Here is a 26,774-nt window from a genome sequence, read left to right as displayed (position 1 = left end):
ACAGCTGGATGATAGTCACAGAAGCTTCGAAGAAAGCCTTCACCACTGCTTTATGTCTGTGCTCAGGCAGCCCCTGTCTGTCAATATTCAAAAGGATGCTTCACCCTGAATATGAATCTTCTACTGACCCCAAATGAAAGTGATTATACATTTGAATTCATGAAGCATCAATCATTTTTGGTCACAAAAATGAAAGAAGGTAAAAAGACTATAAAAGAATAAAAGATTTATACTTAGCACTCACACTCACTTAAAATTCTAAGATTTTACTTCGAACTTTGTCTAGAGAGCTCTGATGAAATCATCACGGGCACTGGAAGGCTCTATTTGACTCTAGTAACACTGAGTTAGTTCGCTATTGGTGCTTTTGTGAATGTCAAGGTTGAAGCAACAGCTGAAGGTGAGAAGGAACAAAACCATCTCTGGGTCAGTATCTTTTAAAAGATATTCATGCCTCCAACAATTCTGAGAGGAATTACTGTGGAATTCTGTGCAATACGGCTGGCCATGTGGGATCTCCATGAACTAGAGAAAGAGAATTCTTTCTCTAGGTGGACATCGTCCCCCCCTCTGGGGCACACAGCTTGATGACTGGGTCACAGGCTGGATTTCCATCTCTACTCAACCCCTCAGTTTGGTTCCCTAGTGCAGTTAATAACCTGTGCAACCAACAATGGCAACCCATCAGACAACCCCAGATATTTCTTACATTTTTGTCTATCTGCTTTGCCAAATGTGGCTTGGAATTCGACAGGGAATTCTGAGATGCACAATATTAAATTCTACAACCAAGCTGAACGCAGATCTTCTGTCATGGCTCGGAGGATACTTCTGAGGCTACAACATGAAAAGAAGCAAATGATTTCCAGACAGAACCATCTCACACAGTACATTAAGAAAGTATATAGTGGTAGCCTCTGGTGGGTTCAAATGAGCAATGCAGTTTCCTAGGATTATAGACAATGATTCTAAATTTGCTTCATGGCAAAGAAAAAATATATGCATGTAAACCTTAAGCAAAAGTCATTTATAAACTGTCACTGCTTCTGTCACACAACCTGCACCCATCTTAGAGCAACTCAAGAGGCTAGCCCAGAATTACGTTGCTTGCTTGCTTGCTTTAAATTTCTGCAAAGTCATATGGCAAATACAAAGACTATAACTGCTGGTGAAAAGTAATTTGAATATTGGAAGTTAAGTAGCTTTCGGAAGGTCACGGTGAACGAGGATGACCAGAGAAAAGATTCTGGTCAAAGAGGGTGTGTGAGGCCTTCTGGAAGCACAATTACTGACCTGACATTTTTCAAGGAGCCATCTTGTCCTCACACTTTTTGCCCTGGGTTTATTAAAGAGTCACTTCAAAAAGAATTTCTTCCCCTTCTTTAAAAAAAAAAAAAAAAAATTACCCAAGATGATTATATATCTCAACTGTAGAACTCCCCTCATTTAGAAGGAAGGCAAGAGATGATCAAAAATTTCACTGAATGTCACAGCCTTTAAGGTCAGGAATATACAATTGCATACTAAAATAATATAAAATGATGACCGCGAGAGAATTCACCCCCATTTTAGCAAATCGGTTTCTTACCTAACATATCATTTTGTAGGACATATCGTAGGACCAATGGATTTATATCATCATTTTAAGAAATAAAACTCTTTCTGACATCAGACAAGCAACTAGAATCAACTTGCTTGGATGTCATTACTATTACCAACTCACTTTCTCAAATCCCTGCAGTGTCTCCAAAATGTTCTTCAAATGAAACGAGAATTCCTAACTGTGGGACTCAAGTAGCTTTGCTGTCAGTTTCCTTTCAATTACTTTCCTCATCACACCTCATCTGCCCCTTTATACACACTGGTCCCTCTCCCTTCTCCCCGTGACTATTATTTTCCCCGGGGAGGTCTCATCCATGTTTAATACCAATCCTCGGAGAAATGCAAACAAACAAAACATGTAGCCACCCCAGAACCTATTTCAGACCAGCTTTAGTTCCCAATGGTAAGTCAATTTCTCCAGAGTCTTCTGCCCTCTAATTATAGTTATTTATGCCTCTGATCGAGTTTATATATGTGTCATTAATACAATTCATTAGCAATCAGCAGATTATGCTTTTTCTCAAAATGTTCAAGCCCATTTCTTGAAATCCAAGTAGTCTTAGAGAAAAACAGAGCACACAAACAAGGAAGTTAACCCTTCATCCGGAATCATCCACTAAAATCACTGACAAATGAAAACCATAACTCAAATCAGACTAAAAAGATATGTTGCGAGAGAACTGATGTGTTTCAAGAAAAAAGCGAATATAAAGCAGGGTGTGTAGTATGTGAAAGTGGGAGGGGAGCTCATTGCATTGCTAAGCTACCCCCACCGCATTTCAATGGCCACAACTTGATGCACGTCCATACATTCTATGCTCAACTTGTATCATACAAAAGTCTTAACAGAAAATTAACTGTTTATTAATTCAATATTAAACATGAGAACGATGCATGACCTACAGATGGCAGTTCTAGCTCCGTGCAAACTACGAATGAAGAACTGTGCCAAATTCTGTCTATAATACTGTTTTCTTCAGGGGCACCTGGGTGGCTCAGTGGGTTAAAGCCTCTGCTTTCAGCTCAGGTCATGATCCCAGGGTCCTGGGATCGAGCCCCGCATCGGGCTCTCTGCTCAGCAAGGAGCCTGCTTTCCTTCCTCTTTCTCTGCCTGCCTCTCTGCCTACCTGTGATCTCTGTCAAAAAAAAAAAAAAAAAAAAAAAATACTGTTTTCTTCAGCCTTCCCTTTGCCGCACATGCCAGATCTGACGGCCTCCTACTTTTTCCTTGACCAAATCTTTGTCTAAGTTGCCTGCCTTGTCTGAGGCTCTACACAGCTGGTTAGAAACACGTGCACAGCTCCTCGCTCCTCAGGGTCGCTGTTTAGAGTTTTTCTGACTGTCTCACGTTTACAAAGCTGTGTCTCTCCACACCCCAGTCCTGTATTTAGATATTCATACCAGCTCAGTGCACAACCCTGGACTGGAAACCACAAAGTCATCCATGAAAACTGAATGAGTAAATAAACTGTGGTACATTTCCACCATAGGCAATCACTTAGCGATAGAAAGGAATTAACTCCTTATATAACTAATAATTCAGAGGAACTTCAAAAATACTATATAGAGAGGAAGGAACCACTTCTGAATAATTCTACTTATATAAAAGTCTACAAAAGACAACATAATCTCTAGTGACAGAAAGGATACCAGTTGCATCGGGTAAGATTTGGGGCTGGGTAGGCGACTAGAAAGAGCACGAAAGACCTTTCTGGGGTGAGGGAAATGTTCTATCCTTGATTCCGGTGAGGGGTACGTGGGCATACACATGTGTATACTTAAAATGGCATGTGTGTGGTTTCTTTTAAGATTATTTATTTGAAAGAGAGCAAGAGACCAGAGCAAGCAAGAGAGAACATGTGAGGGGGAGGGGGAGAAGAGAGGGAGAAGCACACTCCTCGATGAGCAGGAAGCCTGATGGGGGGGCTCCATCCAGGACCCCGGGATCATGACCTGATCTGAAGGCAGACACTTAACCGACTGAGCCACCCAGGCTCCCTAAAATCGTGCTTTTTATCATATGTAAACTTACTCTAATAATGTGGTTTAAGAATGTATACAGATGACCAGATATACTATTTATTTGTCTAGATAGCTGACAATCGTTCCCAGGCTGTCTGACTTGGGAGCCCAGGTTCTGAAGCACTCTATTGAGTGAGTTTTTTGTTTTGTTTTAAACAAACACCAAACTCCAATTAAGAAAATGGTTGTTGAATTTTAAAAGCTTTTCTAAACAAACAAACAACAATAACAAAACTTTTCTAAGAGAATGTGTGTGGGTATATGTATTCTGATAAGACAGTCTTGGCTTAAATCCTTTCTGGGTATCTTTTTTTGTAACTGGAGTTAGAATCCAATTATTAGCGCTTCACAGAAATCCATTTCATTACTTTTTAGTCACAACACACTTTTGGCTTGAAAATAGGTTTGGCCCTGGTTGATCGTATTTTGATCATCAGGTTTAGGACTTGATGATTTTTATCTTTGCCTGGAATATCAGTTGTAACCACAAAATACCAAGATTGGCGGCCATTAATAGCCAAACTTATATGCTGAAGGAAGACTTTGAAAAATACCTGGGGAACTCCAGCCTCATTAGAATTAGTGAAATTGATTTTCATCAGGTGATGACGCAAAAAGGGACATCGACTCTCTCTGAAGTGTACAAGCTTTTGCATATTGTTAAAAAATAATATTTTATGCTCACAGCTTGCATACTGTATGTTAATGACTCAAGAGTCAGTAGGACATTGATGGCCTCAATCAGTTCAGATTCCTATCACTAGTTCCTATGTTGAAGCAATTAATTACAACTGTTAAGATTTAGTAGGTTGAAGCCAAGGTGACATTTAAACATTAAAGCTCATTTGCAAAAAAGAACTTAAGTGTAGCTGTGTTTGATATATGATTATACTACAGTTATATCGATATATGATTATGGGATTAAAAAGTATATGATGTATTAGTGATGATTTTATTACAAAGTCCTTAATTCATTTTTTCTCTCATCCCACTCAAGGTAATTTAATTAATTTCAACCTCAACTGAGCATTCTGATTCACAACATAGTTCTATATTTGTATCCTCATTTCAAGGAGCAGGAAGCTGTGACATGTGAAAATATATACTTAAGGACCCCCCCTTTTTTTTAAAGGACTCTTTTTATGTTTGGTGTTTTCCATTTTCAAAGCACTTTTCATTCAACTCAGCCTTCTCATTATGTTTGGTATGAGCTACCCACATTCTACAAAACCAAGATACAGAAACTTTAATTGGCTTCCTCAAAGGCCACAGAAAATATCAATAACAGACTGTCTACTAGAATTTAAAGGTTCTTAAGACTGTGGCAAAGCCACAGAACTACTCCACACATAATTCCCTTCATTAACTAATTATATCTGGTAGAGAGATAATAGTCACTTAGAGCAACCATCATTTTAATTCCATTTTGAAGACGGATTTTAAGTGTGAAACCACATGCATTTAAAACTTACGTACTTCGAGATGAGAAAGCAAAACACAAGTGAACAAAACGTCCCCAAAGTCTAACAAACCCAATGCCACCGCTCAAAGATCAACATGGAGAAAACACCATTTTTCATTGGTAGAGGGCGTTTTTAAACGTCCCATGTTTAGGAAGCATGAGTGGAACCCTCTGATGGGACAGGTGGATATTTTGGATACGGGACTCTAGATTAAGCAGCGATCAAGCAATTTCCTGTCAGGTGTTCTGTATTACTGTTCTCAGGTAGATATTTAGGTAAATCATCTACCAGACAAACGGCTAAAGATAAAATCCCGAAATTATGGGTTTCACATCTTTTTTTTTTGGTGAATGAGTGAGAAGATAAGCTCATGTATTCAATGATCAGTAAACAGGAAAAGGAAAGGTTTTAAGTTAATCATATTAAATGAAATTGAGTTCACAGAGTACAACAGTATAAAACATGGAATCTTGAAAGAAATTCAGGGGGTATTTCCAATGAGCACATTTTATTCCATAGAATCAAATGTATTTACTCTTGTTTTTCTTTGCATTAGAAGAGAAGAACTCAATGACATTTCTATGGATTGCACGGGGACTGGAATCAAGTATCTGTTTCTAATACCACCCTCTGACACTGACCAGGTGAATAACATTTCACTTTGACCTTTCTTCAAAAACATGATGTGCAGATTACCAATTAAGGTGCATTATGTAGCTTTATTCATCACAACCAACATCTCATGAACGTGCTAAGTGGCAAAGATGAACTATTATTTGTGCAGTGAAATAATAACATAAAATATAGCTTTACCCTTTCAAACAGTAATACATCAGAAATCACTTCACACCCTCCAAAAAGAACACATTTCAAAACCTTTAGTTTCAATTCAACACATGGCATGCTTAATGGTTTCAGCACGGCTAATTCTTTTTAATAAGTGTTACAAACTGAAAGCAAGACAGGTAGGTATTAAAAATATATTGGAACATCTTAAAATTACCAGCCCTGCCAGTGGAAATAAAATGAGGGCAATTAAAGGTAATAAAGGTTATTAAAAGTTAGGGCCTTGGAGGCTAAGAAGTCATGTTAGACTGTCAATTGTTTTTCCATGGTGGGAAATCAGTTAGAAATTAAAAAAAAAAAAAAAGTCTAGTAGTTTAGTGGTGGTCAAAGAAAGAGTCAGTGGGGATGAGGAGGTTTCAGCAACATGCTGGTAGAAAAAGAGAGACTTACATAGTCTGGGAGGGCAGTGAAATGGAAGGCGTGGTAACCTCGCTCACTTAGTTGTCATTTTTGATTTTCAATGACATTTTTTTCATTCTTTCGCCTAGTAAAGATGACAGAAGGTCCTAATTTATTATCTGATGTCTATTCCTGTTCCTAAATTTAAGAGAGTTTAACTGTATACAGTCATATAATCCAAATACAGACACTTTGAAAAAAACTAGAGCACCAGTGTTGCATGCATTCAATTGTACTTGTAAGTGTATCCACAAACCACAGGTATGGGGGCGGGGGGCGAGGAGGCAGGGGAGGATCAGCCGGCTGGGCACAGCCCAGGCAACTGAGGGGGATGGGAGAGGTGGGTTTGCAAGTTCCACAGATTAAAGCAGTAGAACAAAGAGCTAAGTGCTTCCTGAAATGACAGGAGCCATGGATTCTAGAAGAATGCCGAATGACAGTCCTCAGCGTTGCTGGGCTTGGTCCATGGATCCTCTATGCACAAACAGAGCTGGTCAAAATATCTGTGACTTGCCACGAAAGATAGTCGCTACGTCAGATGCCTTTTCCTGGGGAGGTTAGGCTGCATTTTTTGATGACCGGGGAAGTTGCATTGACACTTTTTATTTATAAACATGACCTGGCAGATCATCTGGGCTTGACGGAAGGGAAGAAAAGTGCAGCGTAAATTTCTGTTTCTGTTCGTAAGTCATTCTGTGGCCAGATCGGATTAGACAATGCCACGGGGCCCCCCTGACATTTCCTTTTGCTTCCCCTTTCTGGGTGCACCTCATGTGTTGGGCTGGTGTGCTGAAGGTACTCAGCAAGTATTTGTAAATAAATAAATGAAGAGACTGCATGAAGTAAGTCCTGTGAAGAAAACCGCTCAAATGGCAAAAAGCCCTTGCTTCTACAGCTGATTTGTGCATTGTAAGGAGCAAGGACGGGGTATTAAAAAGCATGGAAAAGACAAAAAAAAAAAAACCAAAAAAACAGAAAACTAGAGAAGACTTTTCATAAGAGGGAAAGGAAGGCATCAAAGGAGAAGGAAATAACACTAGGGGGAAAAAAAAACCCCAAATAAATGATTTAATGCCAAAGCCATCTCCCGGCATTGCAAATGCTGATCAGTAGCAGAATACGGGAATTCGGATTTCAGTTTTCTAGTGGCAAATATCACATCTGTTCATCTGGCCTCATACAAATACTTTCCTACCCTCATGAATAACCTCAAGGAGATTCTTTGATAAGTGCATGGTATTTATTCATTTTTAAGGCAACTATCTCTGGAGGAAGTTTAAAGTCAGAATGTGTATGAAATTTAGCTAAAATTACTCACACAATGAACCATCCAAATAATGTTTAGTCAGTTTCCATAGGTATGCATTCCTTGGACTACATTTACTTAGAAAAACAGATCATGTGCAAAAGACCTTTTAATTAAACTATAAGTGATGATTATTATTATTTACAAAGCAGAAAGAATCATCCTAGTTCGCTTAAAATTGTTAAAAATTAAGATACAATTAGCGTAAAAATATTGATGAGTAACTTCCAGCTTGAGGGGCTCCCTTCACTGTGAGCTAATCTATCTGATGGTTTATAGCATGTTCCTATAAAGAGAACGCAGAAAAAGGAGGAGGAAACTCTGTGTATCCAACTCATCAGCATATAACTCCAGGGTAATCCCACTCTTGGAGAAACATACAGATGAGTCAGCAGAGAGCCACATTCCTTGGTTTTTCAAGGCTAACCTCCTCGCCTGTGCCCATCAACAGAAAGCCAGCAGCTGCATTTTCCGGGTCCATAACACATGTGGATTAGAATGCATCAAGCCTGCCTGGCGGAGAGGCCCAAACCAATCCAGCTGCTCGATCATCTGGTTCTGCTCTCTGCCTGGGCTGTCTTACATATGGCTCTGTCTGAAGAAATGTAAGGACCCTGCATGCAGAAATGTCAGGACTTGGCAGGGTCTGGTGAGGAATTGTTCTTTAGGGTGTTGGCTTCTCTGAAATTACCAGTGATAACTATCAAGTGTATCGATGACAAGACCCCCATACTGAATTGGTTGCTACTCTCAGCGGCAGAAGGAAATTCTCAAGTTGATATTGACATCCCCAGTGCAGAGGTGCACCTACCAAGCCATCCCTGAAACTCTTCTCAGGTCTTTTTTTTTTCCTTTTTTTTCCCCCCCCCATGTTTGCTTTTGTTTTTTAAACACTCTTCAAACAACTTAAATTGCTCAACATTAAGGGAACAAAAGCAAGCCCTGGGGAGCACAGATGTGTTTGGATGCCTTTCAGGCACACACCTCACTCTGCATCAGGACACAGAGAAGAGCAGCCAGGGGCCACAGGCTCCTGTTTGCAGGCAACTTCTGGGCTTTTCCCGTCTAAGGAGAAATGTGTGGCCATGTGTTTCTGCTAAGCTGCAAACACTAGCTGACCTCATTTAAAATACGAGCTCTCATGGAGCTCTCATTGCATAAAGCCCTTCCAAGCATTAGCTATTTTTTGTTGTTGTTGTTTGTTTGCTCAGTTCTTATTTCATAAAAAGTCGCCCATCTTTGTTCTATCCCAGTGACCTGCATCCTTTCCTTCCCCAAAGCACGTGGCTTCTCCTGTGACCCTCTGCCTTAATCACTTTTATTTGTGGGACACCAGGGAGGGGATGGTAATGCTTAGGATAGGGAAGAATATAGCTCTTTAAAAAATTATTCTGATCATGTTTAGATGAAATATGGGGCTTGCCATCAACAAAATTACAAAACAATTCCACTGGGAGTCCAGACCGTTCAGGGTAATTCATCTATGAAAAAGCGAACTTTAATTGTTACTCTTGGCAACAAGCTAAGAGAAGGGTGAAACAGTATACTAAATATTGCCACGTGCAATAGTAAAATGCTCTTTCCTCCTTGCCAGAGCACTGCAGAGCCTCCTTCAGACTCAGGTTTGGATCTGGGGAGTTAGTCTATATGCTCTGTTTCCCCCTCTCCAAAACCAACAGAGGTTTTCAAAAGAGCTACGTTTTTTATTAGAACCATTTGCTCTTTTTAACTTGCCAAAAAGGAATAAGTAAAACTAAGACTTTTATTTGGGCTAAAGTTGATTCCTCAGCTTCATGGAGGTCAATGTGCTTAGTCTGTGAACCTTCTGCTAAAGAGTTCACTGCAGAGCCCTCAACCAGCCAAAGTTATGTTTTGGTCCCTTCCTCCTTCTTCCCAGACCTACCTCTCAGCCTCATGGATTTAGATAGTAAGAGCTGGGAGGGTGCGGAGGCTCGTCAAAAAGAAACATCCTATGGCAAAGCACATCCTGGATTTTCTTCAACTGAAATCTCACATGTTTTTGATGCCACGTGAAGCAATTGCTATTTTGGGATCTAGTATCGTGATTTGGGCTTCAGACAATGTGATCCCAACTCTCTAGATTAAAAGCTCACTGAATACTGCTATATTATATAGTTTAAGAGTAAGGGGAGGTGGCTCCTACTACTCAAAAACAGAGAGATATTCTTTTTCTAAACATGGAGTGACGTCTTCAGTGAAGATGTTAACCAAAGAAATATTTTATAGGACACTGGTTACCTGGTGTATTTGGCTAAGCATGAGACTATAAATGCAAGTAATTTTTTAAAAATTACATTTTACATTTGCAGCATGGATATTTGCATACACTGGGTATAATTCACTGAAGATATATTAAAATCATATTTAAGAAGTTGTATGTAGGTAATATTATTCAGCTTCTAAAATGTTCAAGATGGGGAAGTTAGGGCCCAAAATACTTAAATGACTTGCCCAGAATTATTCGACACGTTACCAAAGATCTGAAGACCAGAACCTCAATTATTGAGCTGATATCCCCTATGGTATGGGACACTAGTTTTCATCCACAGGGATATATAATGATACCAACATTATTTGGGAGTAAATTTAAGTCTGCAGATATGACCGAGAGTAATCTTTGCTATAACATATTAGTGGATTAAAATTTAAGTCACGTGAAACTTTAGGACATCTGCCTTATGCGATTTCTTTTTGTTATAACGTTTATTATGGGTGATGACAAACTGCCCACCATTAGTAAGACAGTTTGAGGGAACTATAATCCTCAGCCACTGGAAAAACAGTCAGCACTTGTGATATGATGTGTGTAATTGTATAAAGACTATATGTTACAAAGTTGCATAAGCACTTTTCATTTGCATAAAGTAATGTCTTAGAGTTAGCTGTTGGTGGAAGTTTAAGAAAGCAAAAACAAAAACAGAGCAAGCATGGCCTAGAAATGAACAGTGAACAAAATATACCAGTCTTTACTGAAACGGAAGTAATCGCTATAGAAGAGAAGGATGTTTCACATACATTGTTACAAACACCACTCAGGTAACCAATGACAGCAACCCCAAACTAACTAGAAGCCCCACAGGTCGACTATACTTGGAAGTTAGTTGTCTTTTAAGAAATTGACCTATGATGTGGGAAGCCAAGGAAATCTGCCTTTTATGTGTTGTCTGAATTAAAAAAAAAAAATCCATCTGCCTTTTAGTTACTCCAAGGGCCAGCTCTCTGTGTGTCAGCACACAATTTCAAGTTTCTCTGGAGGGATTCTACTTCCAGCTCTCCATTTAAAATGGGGGAAAAATAAAAATATTTTGCCTGTGACAGAATATGAAAGAAATTCTCACCCTTAAAACCAGCAGCATTGGTTTTCCAGTCATTAGCGTTCAAATGTCCCGCACGGGAAGTCCTGACAATAACATGCTGCACGTCTCTCCAGGTCAGAAACGGACTGGGGAAAGACAAGGTAAGAATCATTGTACCAAAAAAAAAAAAAAGATGGGGGAAGCAGAGAGTCACAAGCAAATTAAAAAAGCAAAAGCAAAATGGCAAAGTACTAAAAACAAAGGATCAGTGATTTGGGTTTGGGAGGTCAACAGAAGCCAAATGCCGCTGTGGTTCTTTCTCAACGTGGAGAAGTGATGTTAGTCTGAGGGAGGCAGAAAACGTAACCTTGAATTTAGGAAATAATGTGGGATTAGTCGGCTGTCACTCAGTCTTTTAAAAGGGTGAGGATTTTCAGTTTCCTCAACAAAATGGCTCCCAATTCTGGCCTGGTCGTATTTTGTGTAGAAGCTTGCATCATCATCTGAAAATTACTATCAGCTAAAGTCAAAAACCAAAGTCTTCTGGAACATTCCTTGTCCAGCTGTATCGCCAGGCAATTGATTTGTAATTTAACGAAGAACTTAGTATCCTGCATGGATGTATGGGATATAGGAAAAAACCTCAATGGAACCGAGTCCCCAGGTGTCAATGCTCTCAAAGAAAGAGAATTCGGTACAGAGCCCAAAGCTGGACTCCAAGACACAGCTATGGGAGTACCCTTAATCTGTAGTAAGTAGTTATTATATTAAGTTATTGGATAAACTTCTTGTGATTGTTAGCCCAAGAGCACAAAGACATGGAGCAGAAGTCGCTTTCATTGGAGAACCACAATACCACTCCTAAACATACAGAAAGCAAATGCAGGTACAGGTGCAGGGACTCTTGTTCTCTTTCAAAGAGTACGTACACACTGGAAGGCATCTGACTCAAAGCATGCATGAAATTCGCATCATGACACCTCTTTATTTCAGTCCTGAATGTCAGGGTGACAATGTTTTACTTAACTGGGAAATATGGCAGTTATCACGCAGCCTGGATAGTTACTCTGCTTCTCATCCTCCACTTTCATTTTAGAAGGCTGTTTGCCAAGACTGGGTCAGAACACTGAAGGGAGGGGAATGATGATTTGCTATCTTCCTTGAGGTATGACAGAAGCACGTGGTAATTCTATGAGCCCTCATATGCACGCAGAGGACGCTGGCATCTCCCAGGCGGAGGGGAAATCTGGTATCTTAATTACAGCTGATTTTCGATGATGGAGCAGGACAGTGCTTTACTTTCTACTATGTCTTCCCATCACATTTATCACGTTTGTGTTTTTGAGAGTGGGGGCCCAGTGATCAGATTCTGGCCTTTTCATTTCCTACTTATGTGAAACTGAACTCTCAAAGTTTCAGATTCCCCAATTAGCTCGCAGATGCTAATATCTACTTTACTTTATTGTACTGATTGAATGAAAGTGACGGCACATACTTAACCTAGTTCCTGGTGCGAAATAAGCCATCAAGAAGTGGTAGACAGTACAACATTCTGCTAAGTTTTGAGCCACGGTTCCCATGTGGTGGCTTGAACATGAAACAGATGGGGAGAGAAAAGTACGATAGAGTTCTGATACCGTTTTGCTCTGCCCCTAGATTAAAAATAAGAGACACTACCGCCATTTCCAAAGAGGGAGCAAGACTGGATGTAGACTATTTTGTGAGGTTGCTTTCATAACGTAACTTATACAAGGAAATTGAAACCCAACCTTATGAATTTTAAAAATATAAGAACAAGGGAAACAGACTTATTTCTGTTTTGTTTTACACAACACTTGTTAGGAACCAAGTTCAGAACCTGACAATGCACCAAACTCTAGAGAAAGGGAGGGAGGTTGTGGGATGGGGCCCAGGAGGTGGGTAAGTTTTGCTTCTAAAAACCAATAGCATGATTTGGCCCTTTGCTGATTGATACTGAATCCACATAATCATTCAGTAGAGACCATGCACCACGGTTAGAAAAATTAGGAAAAGAGTCAAGGGATAATTCTGAACACTAGGGTCATATTAAGACTTTTTTCCTGATCTGCCAGAGATGTAAAGCTCATCTCCTTTCTCTTTCCCATGGTAGTTATTTGGGAGAGGGGCAAAAATCAACAACAAAAAAGCTGTCTCACAAGACTTTCCAGCCACAGGGCACCTGGGTGGCTCAGTGGGTTAAAGCCTCTGCCTTCGGCTCAGGTCATGATCCCAGGGTCCTGGGATCGAGCCCCATATTGGGCTCTCTGCTCGGCAGGGAGCCTGCTTCCTCCTCTCTCTCTCTCTGCCTGCCTCTCTGCCTACTTGTGATCTCTATCTGACAAATAAATAAATAAAATCTTAAAAAAAAAAAAAAAAAGACTTTCCAGCCACTTATTTATGGTACAGCAGAATCCTCTCAAATGGATAAGCGTATTTTTTATTTTTTGTTTATTCTCATAAGCAAACAGCAAGATACCTAAAAGTACACTTGGATTTGATAAATATGTCTAAACCAACCGAATGAATTTAAAATAACATTTAACACACAGATGAAATGTCCTCATTGTAAGTATTACTCTTTACGGAAAACCACAAAAAAAAAAAAAAAAAAGAGAGAAAAAAAAAAAAAAAAATTCATTCGGTTGGTTTAGACATATTTATCAAATCCAAGTGTACTTTTAGGTATCTTTCTGTTTTTTTATGAAAACACACAAAAAAAAAAAAAAAAAAAGGAAAAAAAAAAAAAAAAAATGAAACAAGTTTCCTATGTTACCTATCAGCAGGGAAAGATTCCTTTGGAAACATCAAGCACAAGGTCTGACCATCAAGAGACCATTTCCCTAGTGACCCTTAGCACGTAAAATATAATGATGATGACGACGATGACAGAACAGGGACCATTTATCTCGAGCCTTAAGCAGTTGTATTCAGGCCGATTCAGGAAGTCAGCCTGAAGAAATTCGAGTTACTTGCTCTCATGCTGGGTTATAAAAACTAGCTCTTCTTGGAGTACTTGTAATTAGAAGGAAGAAATCAACATCCGGAAATGGAAACGGTGTAATTCAGGTAATTTTACTCTGACATTTGATAATGCACAACTTCAGAAATCATTTAATTTCAAAATTTCCTGAATTTCGCCAAAAGCGAGGAAGTTAATACAGGAAACCAAGGAATTTTTGCCTCCATGGTGTTTCTACCCGTGGGAGGGTAACTAATTAGTGGTTCAGGAAATAGCCATAGGTTAATTTGTTGGTATCCTGAGAGGCTTGTATTTAGGGGAAAGTCTGATTTCTATTTTATGACCTATTTGTATTTATGCTTTCAGGGATTCGTAGAAGTGAAGTCAGACTAGGAAACTTCTAGAATGTCATATACTGAGCGAAAGCAAAGAGAAGGCTGTATGCCTTGTGCGGGGAACTTTCCAGGCCACAATGGTGAAGTAAGAACCCCTAAAATGGCCCCCCCTTCTGCCAATTACCCTGGAGGCACACTACCCTGACTTCTGAACACCAAGACCCCTCTCACCACCAAGAACAGGAAATGGAGCGCCAAGAGCTTTGGGGGCAAACGATAATCAAGAGGCCACAAGTATAACCAGGAGGAAAGGAGCAGCTCCTCTCAATTCTGAGCCTGAACCCATTAAAAGCCACAGGATTTAGGCCACATACCCCTCCCCCCCTTGGGCTTCCTCCCTAGAATTATTGACAATTACCTTTAAACCACAATATATACTAGAAGGGTAACGTTTATAAATGCCTGCAAATCTTGGCTAGCTAGCTATGAGCTTTCCAGGCAATAAACAATCCATGATTTTCTGGGGAGGTCTGTAGGTGTAATCTTTTCCTGTTAGGAAGGTTTGCCTCCTTCAGGGGCTTCTAGTTAATAACCAACATTCAATGAGCCCTTGGCCAGGGCCAGGTCGTGCGTGTTGTACACGCATTATTACTGTGTAATCTTAAACATCCTATGAACAGAGATTATATACTTTTGTTCCCATTTCACAGATAGCAAAATGGAAACTCAAGAGTTACACACAGTAACTCAAGAGTACACATGGTAGTTGGTGGTAGGGCTACCATTCAAACCAGCTGCACCTGGTGGGCTGTGGATCCTCTGCTCTCACTTACTATTTAACGCCATTTCCAGATGGAACCCTCCCCCCACTCCCAACGTGGAACGGTGCGTCGGGTGGCTCTTTGACAACCGGATCAGGAAGCCAAGTGCAGCATGTCATGTCCTCGTGGTCACATATTGTCGTAACTGCACTGTCAACTCAGTTGGCGGATTTTTGTTTGCCACCAAATTCAGGAGATCCTCGAGTCTTAATTTGGGTTCCAAAGTCTTAATTAAGGTTCTGAACCTTAACGTTGGCCCATTCTTTCGAAAGTAAATGGAAAGATACCAAACTGGGACATATCAGATTATTCTGATAACAGTATCACATGCTTCTACTGTAAGTTATAACATTGTATCATTTAACATTATGGTTATGAACTTGCCACCTTCCTTGACATGCTCACACTTTGATGTGGTTTATAGGCTGGTTGGGTAATACTTCTCCAGTCGGGGAGCTCATCTGAACCCCATCTCAAACACTTCTAGTTTCCAGCAGCAAAAACAGGAAAATTAATGACACGACTGCTACCTGGTGTTCTATTTTCATTCTGAGCGTATTCAGAAGCATTCATGGCCCTAACAGCACATTCAGAAGAAGGAAGACACATCCCAAGAAAGACACTTTGTCCAGTGCTTCTTGTTGGGCTCCTAAGTTCAACTGCTAGCACTTAAATGAAAACAAAACAAAACAAATTTTCTCCCCATGAGTTTTCTCAGCTAATTCCACACATGTGTGAACTGTTCGAAATAAAATCTATACTTGGAGGTGCTTAAAAAAAAGGACGAATTTTGGAGCCTCCATGACTGACTCACCTGCATTTATTAAAAAGAAACAAGATATAATCTTCCCCCACTCCCCAACCCCCCAGATGGACCTATCATCACAGGCAGTTAAGAGGCAACCGATAAAAAGGACAACACATACACATCTTGGTATAGAAAGAGAATTTGTCAACACGAGCAGCAACAGCAAATCCAGATAATGAAAACTGTTTCCTGAATGGGGCAATCTTCTGTACATAGAAGAGTGATTCTGTCTAATGCAGTGATGAGCAACTTCATGAACCAGTCCTATGGGGAAACTGTACAACCCATCAGCCATCATCCAATTGACTAAATATTCAACAAAAAAATCCAAGACAAAAAACAGTGTCGTTTTATGTTCCTTAAGATCGTGTAAAATAGAAATATAGCCAGAACAAGTAGCCAGAAAATTAAGGTCACTGTACAGATGCTAAATAAATCAGCAATCATGGGGAAAGAGTCACTGTGAGCTGGAACAAGAAAGATGAGACAGAAAGTGTTTGAAGCCCATGGAGATTGGTAAAAACATTATTCTGAACGATACCGAGTACATGCCAATGATGATTCTAGAATAAAATACTAACCATCCAACAAAGGAAACCAATCTTCTTTTGTCAGGTAATGAATCTGCCAAAAGGACCATCGGACCATTAGTCCCACTGCAAAGAGGAGTAGATCCTGCTAATGGGAACGTGTTTTTGTTCTGTTGTGTTGTGCTCGACCCTGTACTCTATGTGAATTCAAAAGGTCCAGGCCTAAAATTGGGTGTACTAACAGAAAACACAGTTAATACTACCTCCAAATATGGAAATATGACTTCTCCTGGTATCACCGAGACACCTACCTATGATCCATCCATACCTGAACTGAGATAGAAAAGATACAAGAAAAGAGAAGATGGGTTGAGGACTATCCAAGTCAAATTTATATTATACTCTTTCATATACATCATTCACGGATTACCTGAAGTGAGTATAAACGAAAGGTACAGAAACTGGGTCTCTGAACACACTTTTGTGAAGGAAGTCCCTAACTGACAAAGAAAATGCTGCCACTGAAATTGAATTGTCTTCTTTCCTTTATACATCTCGGCTTATCTTCAGGATTTGTCATTACACCAAAAACACATCAATTAAGTTTTCTGCAGCTTTACAAAAAAAAAAAATGGTATTTTATTGGTAAGCTCAATAATCATTTCCCTGAAATACTTCGCTACCTAAACTGATTTGACGAACGGTCACACAAAGTTATGCTAACTTGAGATCACATAGACTGAGATCAATTCACAACAGTGGAACTCCATCCTACTTCTCCCTGTACACTCAATCCCTCCAACAGTATCACCCCGAGGCTGTAAATCCTGGCCATTCTAAAATCCTCTCTCTTCATGTACCCTGCAACCTCAAATCCAAGTCTGACCCTCATTTTCATCTCCGAGCTTTGAAATCTTTTGAAGTAGATAAAATGTGACAAGATGAGCACTTCCCCCCAAGGTTACCCCAGTCAAGCTGCGAGCAACCCAAGTCTGGGAAGGAAGCTGGAGGACAGTGCTCACTTTCCCTTTTCTGCTTGTTTTGCGGGTTGTCCAGCACTCAGCATGAATAAATATACAGTTCTAAGTCAACTGACCTAATCCTGCAGGAAGACATTGTCACCCACATTATTTTTATTTCTCATCTAAATGTGTTCTCAAAAATAATAAGAAACATAGCTCATAGTCACATGAGTATGATGCTTTAGAGTCAGGAAATCTTAGGGTAAATCATACCTGCTACCTAAATCTTCTGGAACGCTAGACGATGTACTGACACTCTTAGGGACTCTGTTTTCTCAACAGTAACACGCAGTCTGCAGGCTGGTTACGAGGACTCAGGGTAATGAATACAGAGTGCCTGGCACATGATAGACTCCCAAAGACAACAGTCATCACAACTGACTGAGACGCACAACCTCTCATCCCAAAACGATTCAGAAGGACCACCTGAAGTCTATCCTACCATTTGATGAATCTCCATTTAATTAAGCTGTTTTCTTCTATTCCTAAATTTTGATGGTACATTTTTTAGTTCTTGTAATGAGTTCTGTAATGCAAAATAGCATTTTCAACACATTGATCTACTTGCCCTTAGTGAACTAGCAATGCCACTAAGATCTGACAGAAGGATCTGGTTGTAATGAGCCCATGGTGTAGGCAGCAAGCTGACTGGTTAGGTAAACAAGTACCTGGACCCAGCATGACTGTAACAAATCCTCTCTACTTGTGGAAACATCTTTCCTCTTGACTGTTGGCCACTGAGGTGTTGTAGAGGAGGGTAGAAGGTTCTTCAGGAAATATCGGTGTGCCGTATGATACCAAATGTTAGGACAAAAGACTGCACATACGCATTTGCTTAACTGAACTGCCGGATGGCAGTGTTTTTTAAACTTTTCTACCAGAGTTCAGGGATTTGCAGAGTTCCTGCCTCAAAAGCCAGAAGTCGAACCCTTGGACAGGTGACAGAAATACTCGGCTGCATCTCTGTTACCACTATTATCCTAAATTACAGCATTTTCTCTCATTTTTTTCCCTATTGAATACAAGGGATTAAAGTGATGCCTTTCTACCTGCTTATCAAAGAAGCATATGTTAAAATAGGGATTCTCAATGCTCACCTGCATTTTAAACTTCAATGAAAATCAGTATGCATTTTGTCTAGAATTTTAAGTAAATGTTATTCTATTTTAGAAACTCCTGGTTTATCATGTCAACTCCTAGCAGTCTAATTACTAGATGTCAATGGTGACAGAAAATATTTTTTAAAAGTCTTATGCACGGCACACACACACTGAGGAAAAGATCAACTAAGATTAACAGAAATCTATAACAGAAATTTATTTCAAGTAACCTTATGGCTGATGTGACTGGAATAAGAAAAATATTGTTTAACATTTCCATACTTTAAATTAAGAAAACAGAGCTGACTTATCACCTAAAGGAGGGGGGGGGGAGAAATGACAAAAGATACCCCAAAAGTTAACCCTTGTTTCCCCATCTATCTCCTGAATTAAAGACCCAAGATACTCATGGCCTAAAAAAGTACACACATGGTTCTGCACCAGACCTGTACTTCTTTTTAAATTTTCAAGCATTAACTCAAGCATTAACTCTACCTCTCCTGTCCCTATTGTCAGACTCTCAAGTCCTAGGAATTATGACAGGAATTAGGGGGTATATTCCAAGTTTCTTTTTTTCTAGCCTCCCTTACCACTCATGTGAGATGCCAAAATCGTGTCCCCCAGACTCCCCAGTAGGGAGGGGATACACAAGAAATAGAGTTATGAGTGATAAAGCATAAGTAAGAGTCCATTGGGTATTTCTGAGAAAGCCTTCTCCTTCTTCCTACGGGCATTCTCCAATTATCCTTCATTCTTTCCTTCCTCCTTTTACCTGAATGTGGATGTGAGGGGTGGCTCATTTGGCTAGGCGACTGCCTTTGGCTCAGGTCTCAGGATCAAGACCTACATTGGGCTCCCTGATCAGTGGAGAGTTTGCTTCTTCCTTGCACTCTCTCTCTCTCTCATATAAATAAAATCTTAAAAAAAAAAAAAGAATGATGGCTAGAGCTGCAGCAGCCATTAAGAAAAGATGGAAAGAAGGGTGCCTAGGGTGGCTCAGTAGGGAGTCTGTTTCCCCCTCTCCCTCTGCCACTTTCCCCACTTGTGCATGCTCTCTCAAATTTTTAAAAAATCCTGAAAATAAATAAATAAACACATACATACATATATACATATTGAGAGAATAACACAGACTCAGCTTTGGTAGCATTGAGTTTCTGAACCGAGGTCTTGTGGATTTCCTGCTGTACCCACTATACTTTCTTGGTACCGAATGTAATTCCTAACAGATATATCTCCAAAACTATCACGTATTACAGAGCATTTATTGCATGTTCACTGTGTGCCAGGCACACTGTGAGAAGGACTATATTCATGATTTCATTTATTCTTCCTGGCAATCCTAAGAGATGCTATTACTTTTATCACCCAAATAAGGACATCAAAGCACAGAAAGTGTCAGGATCCTGCTCAGGGTCATAGGATTAGCTAGGGCTGACTCCAGAGCCTGGTTCTGCCCCACTCCAGCCCCGCCCACTTTTACTGGAGGAGGGGCCACAAGGGGGAAAAGCCAATGAGCGCTGCTGGCAAGCCTCTGCCTAGATCCTCTCCTCCCCGGGCATTCCTCACTGTCTGGATCTCCACCAGGACCTGAGAATTGACCACTGGGTCTTGTCTATCATCCCATCCTTCAAGGGCAAGTTTGAATATTGCTGTACTTGGGTGGTAAATAGAGCAAGGATAGCAACACAGCCTTTCTGAAGCCAGAGTTTCTCACTGAGAGTAATTTTTAAAAGGGCAAAAATAGGAACCGAGGAAGAACCAAGGGAAGGAAAAAGAAAAAAAAAAAATACAAGTAACTTAAGAAGGAAGTACAGGGACAAGAAAATGAAGAAAAGGGAAAGGAAAAGAGAAGAAAAATAGTACTATAGAGCCCGCGGAAAAGAGAGTGAACAAAAAGGGAATACATCAGTACAGAAGGTAAGTGTAGATGACAAAATAGAAGCTGAGAGAAAGAAAGACTAGAAGGAGCATAGAGTAGTATCAGCAAAAGCGAAGTCTGCATGAGAGGGAGTCCACTGATAATGGATATGGGTCCTGTGGAACTGAAAGTGTGGAAAATGGGGTTAATGATATGGATTACAAATCGAAGACTATCCCCCCAGTTTGTTTGTTTGTTTTTCAAGGAAAATAATGAAGTGATGACAAGGAAAGACAAGATGACCGATCTGGAGGCCAGGAAACAGAAACCCACTTCAAGAGACGAGCTTTTTCTGCTCCTGAGGACCAACAGACACTGCCTTTACTAACTCTTTCCAGCTGTTCCACTGGTGCTTTGCAGTAACGCACACAAAACCACCCCATGAGGTCAACAACTTACTATTTTCTTCTTACAGATGTGGAAGCTGAGGCTTTCCTAAAGTCATGTCACAGTAAGAACAAGAACACGGCTCTGCATCCGGGTGTCTCAGACTCCAGGGCTCAAGCTCTGAAGCCCATGGTACGCTTTGTTAGTAGTCATCAAAATCTTACTTGATTAAAAATGCCCAAGGGAGGCTCAAAGGACTTGGTAGGTTTCAGGAAATACTAAGAATTGCATCCCCGACACTCATCCTGATACGTATGAGTGTATGTATGTGTATGTGTGCAGAGAAGTAATTTCAAACACAAATGAGAAGTATCCTTAAAGCAATTTAGGAATTAAAACAAAACAGAATTTCTGTCTTAGGACTCCCTGCAAAGCTTATTACAGGAGACAATGAAAAAGGACAGTTAAAACCACTGAAGGGAAACAAGCCCAAGAATTTTCTACTATGCTCCTGTCCTTTATGAGTAAATGCAGAAACACACATTGATAGGACTAAGTCAACTAACCTACCTCTCTACAAACACATGCTCTGAAAACCAAAATAAAGCAAACAGATAACTTTAAGATCTGTTTCAGCTGATGAATACATAAATCAAAATTAAAAACCCTACAATATGTTGTTGTTATGAAAGCCCTTCTAAGGGCTCAAAAATCAAACACAAAGGGGAAACTTAATAAGCCTTTTAACACAATTCTTCAGAAAATAAAAAAAAATGGTAAGAAATAAATTAATTAAAACAGCCCGTTGCATAAATCCAGATTATGCTACTAAACATGCAGAAATAAGGTGGGGAAAGCAAAGTAAATTTAAACCAAGTTCATAGAGCAAGGAGTCAAAGGGGTAAGTCCCTAATTACAAAATATATTTATTTTTAAATATCAGCTTTATTTAAAAATGGTATCTAAAAATTATTGACATTATTTTAAAATCATTTTTTAACCTAAGAAAATAAAATGTATAAACAAAAAAAGAAAGGGCACAGATTTTTCCACAACACACACGTGAATGTATGGATGGCAAGATTAGTTGCAAATGATGTAACATTTTAGACATAAAAATACTGAAAAGAACAAGGAAGTACAATTTGGCTGAAAGATAAGGTAGTATCTATAACAAATATCTAACAGGATGAAATGTTTTCATCAAAATGTATGGATCAAAGACCATAAGAAAAAAGGAGTAATGGAGGGATCCAGATTACTATTCAGGTAAATTAATCTACTTATTTCAGGGGAAAGACTATAAAGGATTTGTTTATATAGTAGATATAATTTAATAATATTAAAACATATCTCCTACAAAGAGTTATTTCTTTTTCTTAAGAATTCATGGATCCACTAAAGAGCTTTGAAAAAGTTGCTGATACACTGAGCCAAAAGGAAATCTCAACTGCCCTAAGGAAAAACAGTACCTCACATACCACTAGTGTGGTTGATTATCTAGCTTCATTATCTGACCAGCATACAATGGAAAGAAAGGTCAGTAACAAGAGATACAAAGTTTGTTAAACATTTGAAAGTTACTATTCTCAATTGTCATTCTACCAAGGAGGTAGCCCAAATATCCTTAGAAAGTAATGACAGTCAGCCAAAAGTGTCTTCAGAGGTAAATATGCAGTTTTGAAAAAAATCATACTAATATAAAAGGAAAAAAAAATGAATCATGATTCATAAGATTAATTAGATTAATAAGAGAATGAAGAGTGATCCTAAGGAAAACAGAAAAGATATTAACACAATTAAAAAAAAAGGACAAAAGAAAAACAGCATTACTCATGAACAAATCCAAGAACTGGCCTTTTGAAAAAAGTAATAGCAACAAAACATCTAACAAAGAAAATAATATATAATATGTATCTTATATTAATATTAGATATATATTAAAATATATGCTATAAGTAAGAAAATATGCCATTATATCATAGTTATCTTTATAATTATATATAAATATTAATTAACAAATTTGAACATCTTATGAAATGGACACAGTTCTAGAGAATATAGGTAGAAAGAATTAAAACTGAAAAATATATCAAAGAATTACCTCTTAGAGTTAGGGACAGATGGTTTCATTCAAACTTATAAGGTTAGTGATCACAAGTGTCTCCAGAGAAAAGAATAGATACAAAATTTCACAGTTTGTTTTGTGAATTTAACATCACTTGATATATTAAAACAAAAACAAAAACAAAAAAACCCCCAAATCTGGCAGAGATAGAGGCAGAGTACAGACACGTCAAGTCAATCTGAATTAGGAAGCTTCCCTGTTCATTTACTACTTATGCTACCATATACTTGAGGGATAAATGGGAAAAAAAATAAAGAATACTTTACAAGATTCTCTTTATAGTCCATTAGTACACAATTAATATTAGCTAGCTGCTGTAACAATACAGAACACACATACACACACACCCACACACACATTATTCAGTTAAAGAAACTATAAATGTCACTCAGGAAAATAAACACAAAGCCATATATAAAATATTCTAATACTAAACCAATTGCATACTAAAGAAGCCAAATTTCATTCATAATATAAACAGAAATAATATTTAAAAATCTATTATTCTAACAAATCCCATAAATGATTTCAGTATGAGAATCTAGATAATAAAAATCTCAACAGATACTGAGAAAAGACCCAAATTCCATTTTTAACAAAACCTCAGTAAAACCAAAAATGTTGCATAGCCACATGAAGAAAAGCACACATCAACAAAAAGTGAAACAAAGGTTAAAAAAAATCCAGAGAAAACCAGGACCTAGACATGAAAGCTTATTGTCAGTCTTAATATTTTAAATGGTTAACTAATATAATAGAAACACTAATCATGATTATATGAGCTTTCCTATTTGTAATACTTTTCAAATGCCCAAATTTATTTCATCCTGGCAACAATCTGGTGATTCTGGGTAATTACCCCAAATTTCAGGTGAAGAAACCGAAATTTAATAAGGTCAAGAAAAACAATTTCACTTGTTGAAGGCTACCTAGGTAGTAATGAGGTGGTGGAAGGATTGAACAGAAGCCAGCCTACTCCAAAACCTGAAGTCATAATGACTACTTTGTACACTAAAGACAAACACCGAAAAACCTCAAATGAGCAGAGATAAGTATAACTATAGCCAGAAGCCATGTATATACCCCTCCCCACATACACCAAAAAACAAGATAATCAGTTACAACGTACTATGAATTAAAGGGGCTAGAGAAAAGAAAAATACACAAAAAATTGTATGTGTTAAACATGAGCAATAACTAGTTAAGGGCAAAATGGTAAGAGCAAAGCATACAAATATTTGCCATTTCGAAAATAAGTCTAAACCAAAAAGTATGGAACTAAGGACAAGCTTGAAATGTTATTTTGCCAATAAAAGAGAGATCTGAATAATTCAGAGGCAGATATTCTTGAATGGGAAAACCAACCGTTATAAAGAAGCCCAGATTCACACAGTTGTCATAAATTGTCACTCAGACTGTTTTGGGCAACATGGCAAAAGGGTTCTAAATTTTTCCTGGAAAAATAAATAGGTAAAAACGCTTAAAGAAAAATTTAAAAAGTGGAATGATACTGAAATGTCAAAAGAACTGACAGAATAATAAGCAGAAAACTCAAGGGAGACCTTGATAAATTCAATGACTGGAACGCAAAACAAATTGTTTTTGGAGATGGATTACGTAAGCAATGGCATCGAGTAAATGGATCTCTATAAAAATTCAACTTAGATCCTCATACTGAATGCCAAAATAAATTCTACTGAAAAATGAAATGAGAAAACCCTAGATGAAAAATGGAAGTTGGTAATTGAGATAGGAAAGGACTTTCTAACATGAGCTCTTAACTTGGGGTCCATAGATTACCCTGGGGTACAGCAAATCCTCTGCTATATATATGTTTGGGATTATTTTAGAGGGAAAGTATACATAGTTTTTATAAGCGTAGGTAACATTCTTCAGGAGGTACAAAAAGATGAGTCATGACTAACTGAAGAATTTATGAAGGACACAGAGAATTGACTACTAATAATGAAAGAACAAAGAAAAAAGTCCCATCTGTCAAAACAATCTGAAGCAAACTTGAAACAAATGACAAATGATAAAGTATTTGTAATAACTATGGCCAGAGGTAATATATGGAGCATATACTGATAAGAAAAATATTAACAAAAACAATTGGTATGTGATTTATAGAGGATTCACAGCATTACATCTGTTTTGAGTGGCTTGGAACCATGTTTTTGTAATTCAATTTGAACTTTAGTTCCTAGAATTCAGGAATTTCTCAACACCCAATTTCCAACAAGTAGCCATAGACATCGACAATGACCTAAAATCTTCTTGATTCTAAGCAAGCTTATGTTGGACAAAGCATTATGTAGGTAAAACAGATGGTGAAAAAACAAAAAAACAAAAAAACAAAACGAAACAAAAAAAACTAATGGAAGAAGGAAGACAAAATGAACACAGGATCTGAAGGGAAGGTGACAGGCAGATTGAAGACAATAAAGTAGGAAATACTGTTGCAATAAATACATTGTATACATTAAAAATATTTGGAATGGGCATCATAGTATTATGGAGTTACTTTACTATTCAAGCATAAAAAAGTTGCTGAGTTGTTGAAAGTTGTGTAGGGAGAGTTTTGATTTTTGCTTTTATATTTCTATGCTCTTTATTAGTCTCTTTTTTACAACAGGTATGTATTATTTTAGTAATAATCTATTTTTTAAAATGGTTCTATTGCTAGCAATATTGGTGGACATAGGTTTGCTCTTCTGGGATCTTTCAGTGTTCAATATTTTAGTGCAAATGAAATCAGTGGAAGGCTGGTAACTTAATTTCACTGAATAAGGACAGCATCATTTCAAACAATTAAGAAAATTTTATACCAAAATAGTGCTTAATTTCCAAATAAGCCAGTTAATTTTTTTAAAACTAAAAAAAAAAAAAAAGCCCTTTATTTTTAAAATAACTTACTTTACATTACCAATATTATTCTCCTTTGACTGGTGATCCTTGAACATTCTCACTAAATAGCATCTCTACAGACCAGATGGGCTCTGGGCAACCTTCCAATGTTATGATTTCTCAGACAAACTGATCACAAGTATTTTATATTTCAGGTAAAGTATTGCCTATAATGGAGAATTTTAGCACAATGAAAATTATAAAATGGGATACATCTGCTATGGTAAAGAGGCTATTAGATGTCAACTCCAATGGCACCTAAGTTCCGAGTGAATAATAATACAGCTTGACTAATATGATCACTCCCAGATCATACTCTCTCCAGGAATCTCCCTCTTAATATTCTTTCAAGGTTTCCAACGACCAAATAACAAGCAGACTTCTCTGAGAGCCTGCCTTAAATTTCCCTCGATTCTCTTCCCTCCTCCCAACATACCCTGGTAGTGTATCAAGTTTTCCAGATAAACTGTCGTGCCCACCAAAAATAGAAAATTGAGGGGTATCTGGGTGGTTCAGTCAGTTAAGCTTCCAACTCTTGATTTTGGCTCAGGTCATGATCTCAGGGTTCTGAGATCAAGCTCTGCATTTGGCTCCATACTGGGCATGGAGCCTGCTTAAGATTCTCTCCCCCTCCCTCTGTCCCTACCCACCCCTAAAAAAAAAAAAAAAAAAGATATTAAATTAAAAAAGACAATTGTCAAAAACAGATAACGAATTGTCTTTAAAAAAGACAAATTAAAGCCTTTACTGGATTCTGGATGAATAATTTTAAACTTTGAAGGGATGTCCAGTTTTCAATCATGTATAGGCATATTTCTAAATATTGGTAGAAATTAAAAAATATGGATTATTTCTCTTCTTCGTTTGGACTTCTGTTATCTAAGGCTTGGTCATGATGTCAAGCAGCATTGGATAAGAAAGGGTGAAACTCAGTTAATGC

At 38.4% G+C, this 26,774-nt stretch overlaps 1 protein-coding gene across 3 annotated transcripts in view; it reads right to left on the bottom strand.

The window, feature by feature from the left end:
- The window catches only part of PCSK5 (proprotein convertase subtilisin/kexin type 5), a 443,312-nt gene that overhangs the window by 211,460 nt on the left and 205,078 nt on the right, over positions 1–26,774 (bottom strand). For all 3 annotated transcript variants that reach the window (XM_032866664.1, XM_032866665.1, XM_032866666.1), the window contains exon 10: positions 10,998–11,101. In XM_032866664.1, coding sequence (XP_032722555.1) covers positions 10,998–11,101 — 104 coding nt within the window. The remainder of the gene's footprint in view (positions 1–10,997; positions 11,102–26,774) is intronic.

Source organism: Lontra canadensis, unplaced genomic scaffold, assembly GCF_010015895.1.
Source record: "Lontra canadensis isolate GAN:19392208 unplaced genomic scaffold, GSC_riverotter_1.0 scaffold31, whole genome shotgun sequence".
Classification (NCBI taxonomy): Eukaryota; Metazoa; Chordata; class Mammalia; order Carnivora; family Mustelidae; genus Lontra; species Lontra canadensis.
This window is presented reverse-complemented; position numbering and strand designations above follow the sequence as displayed.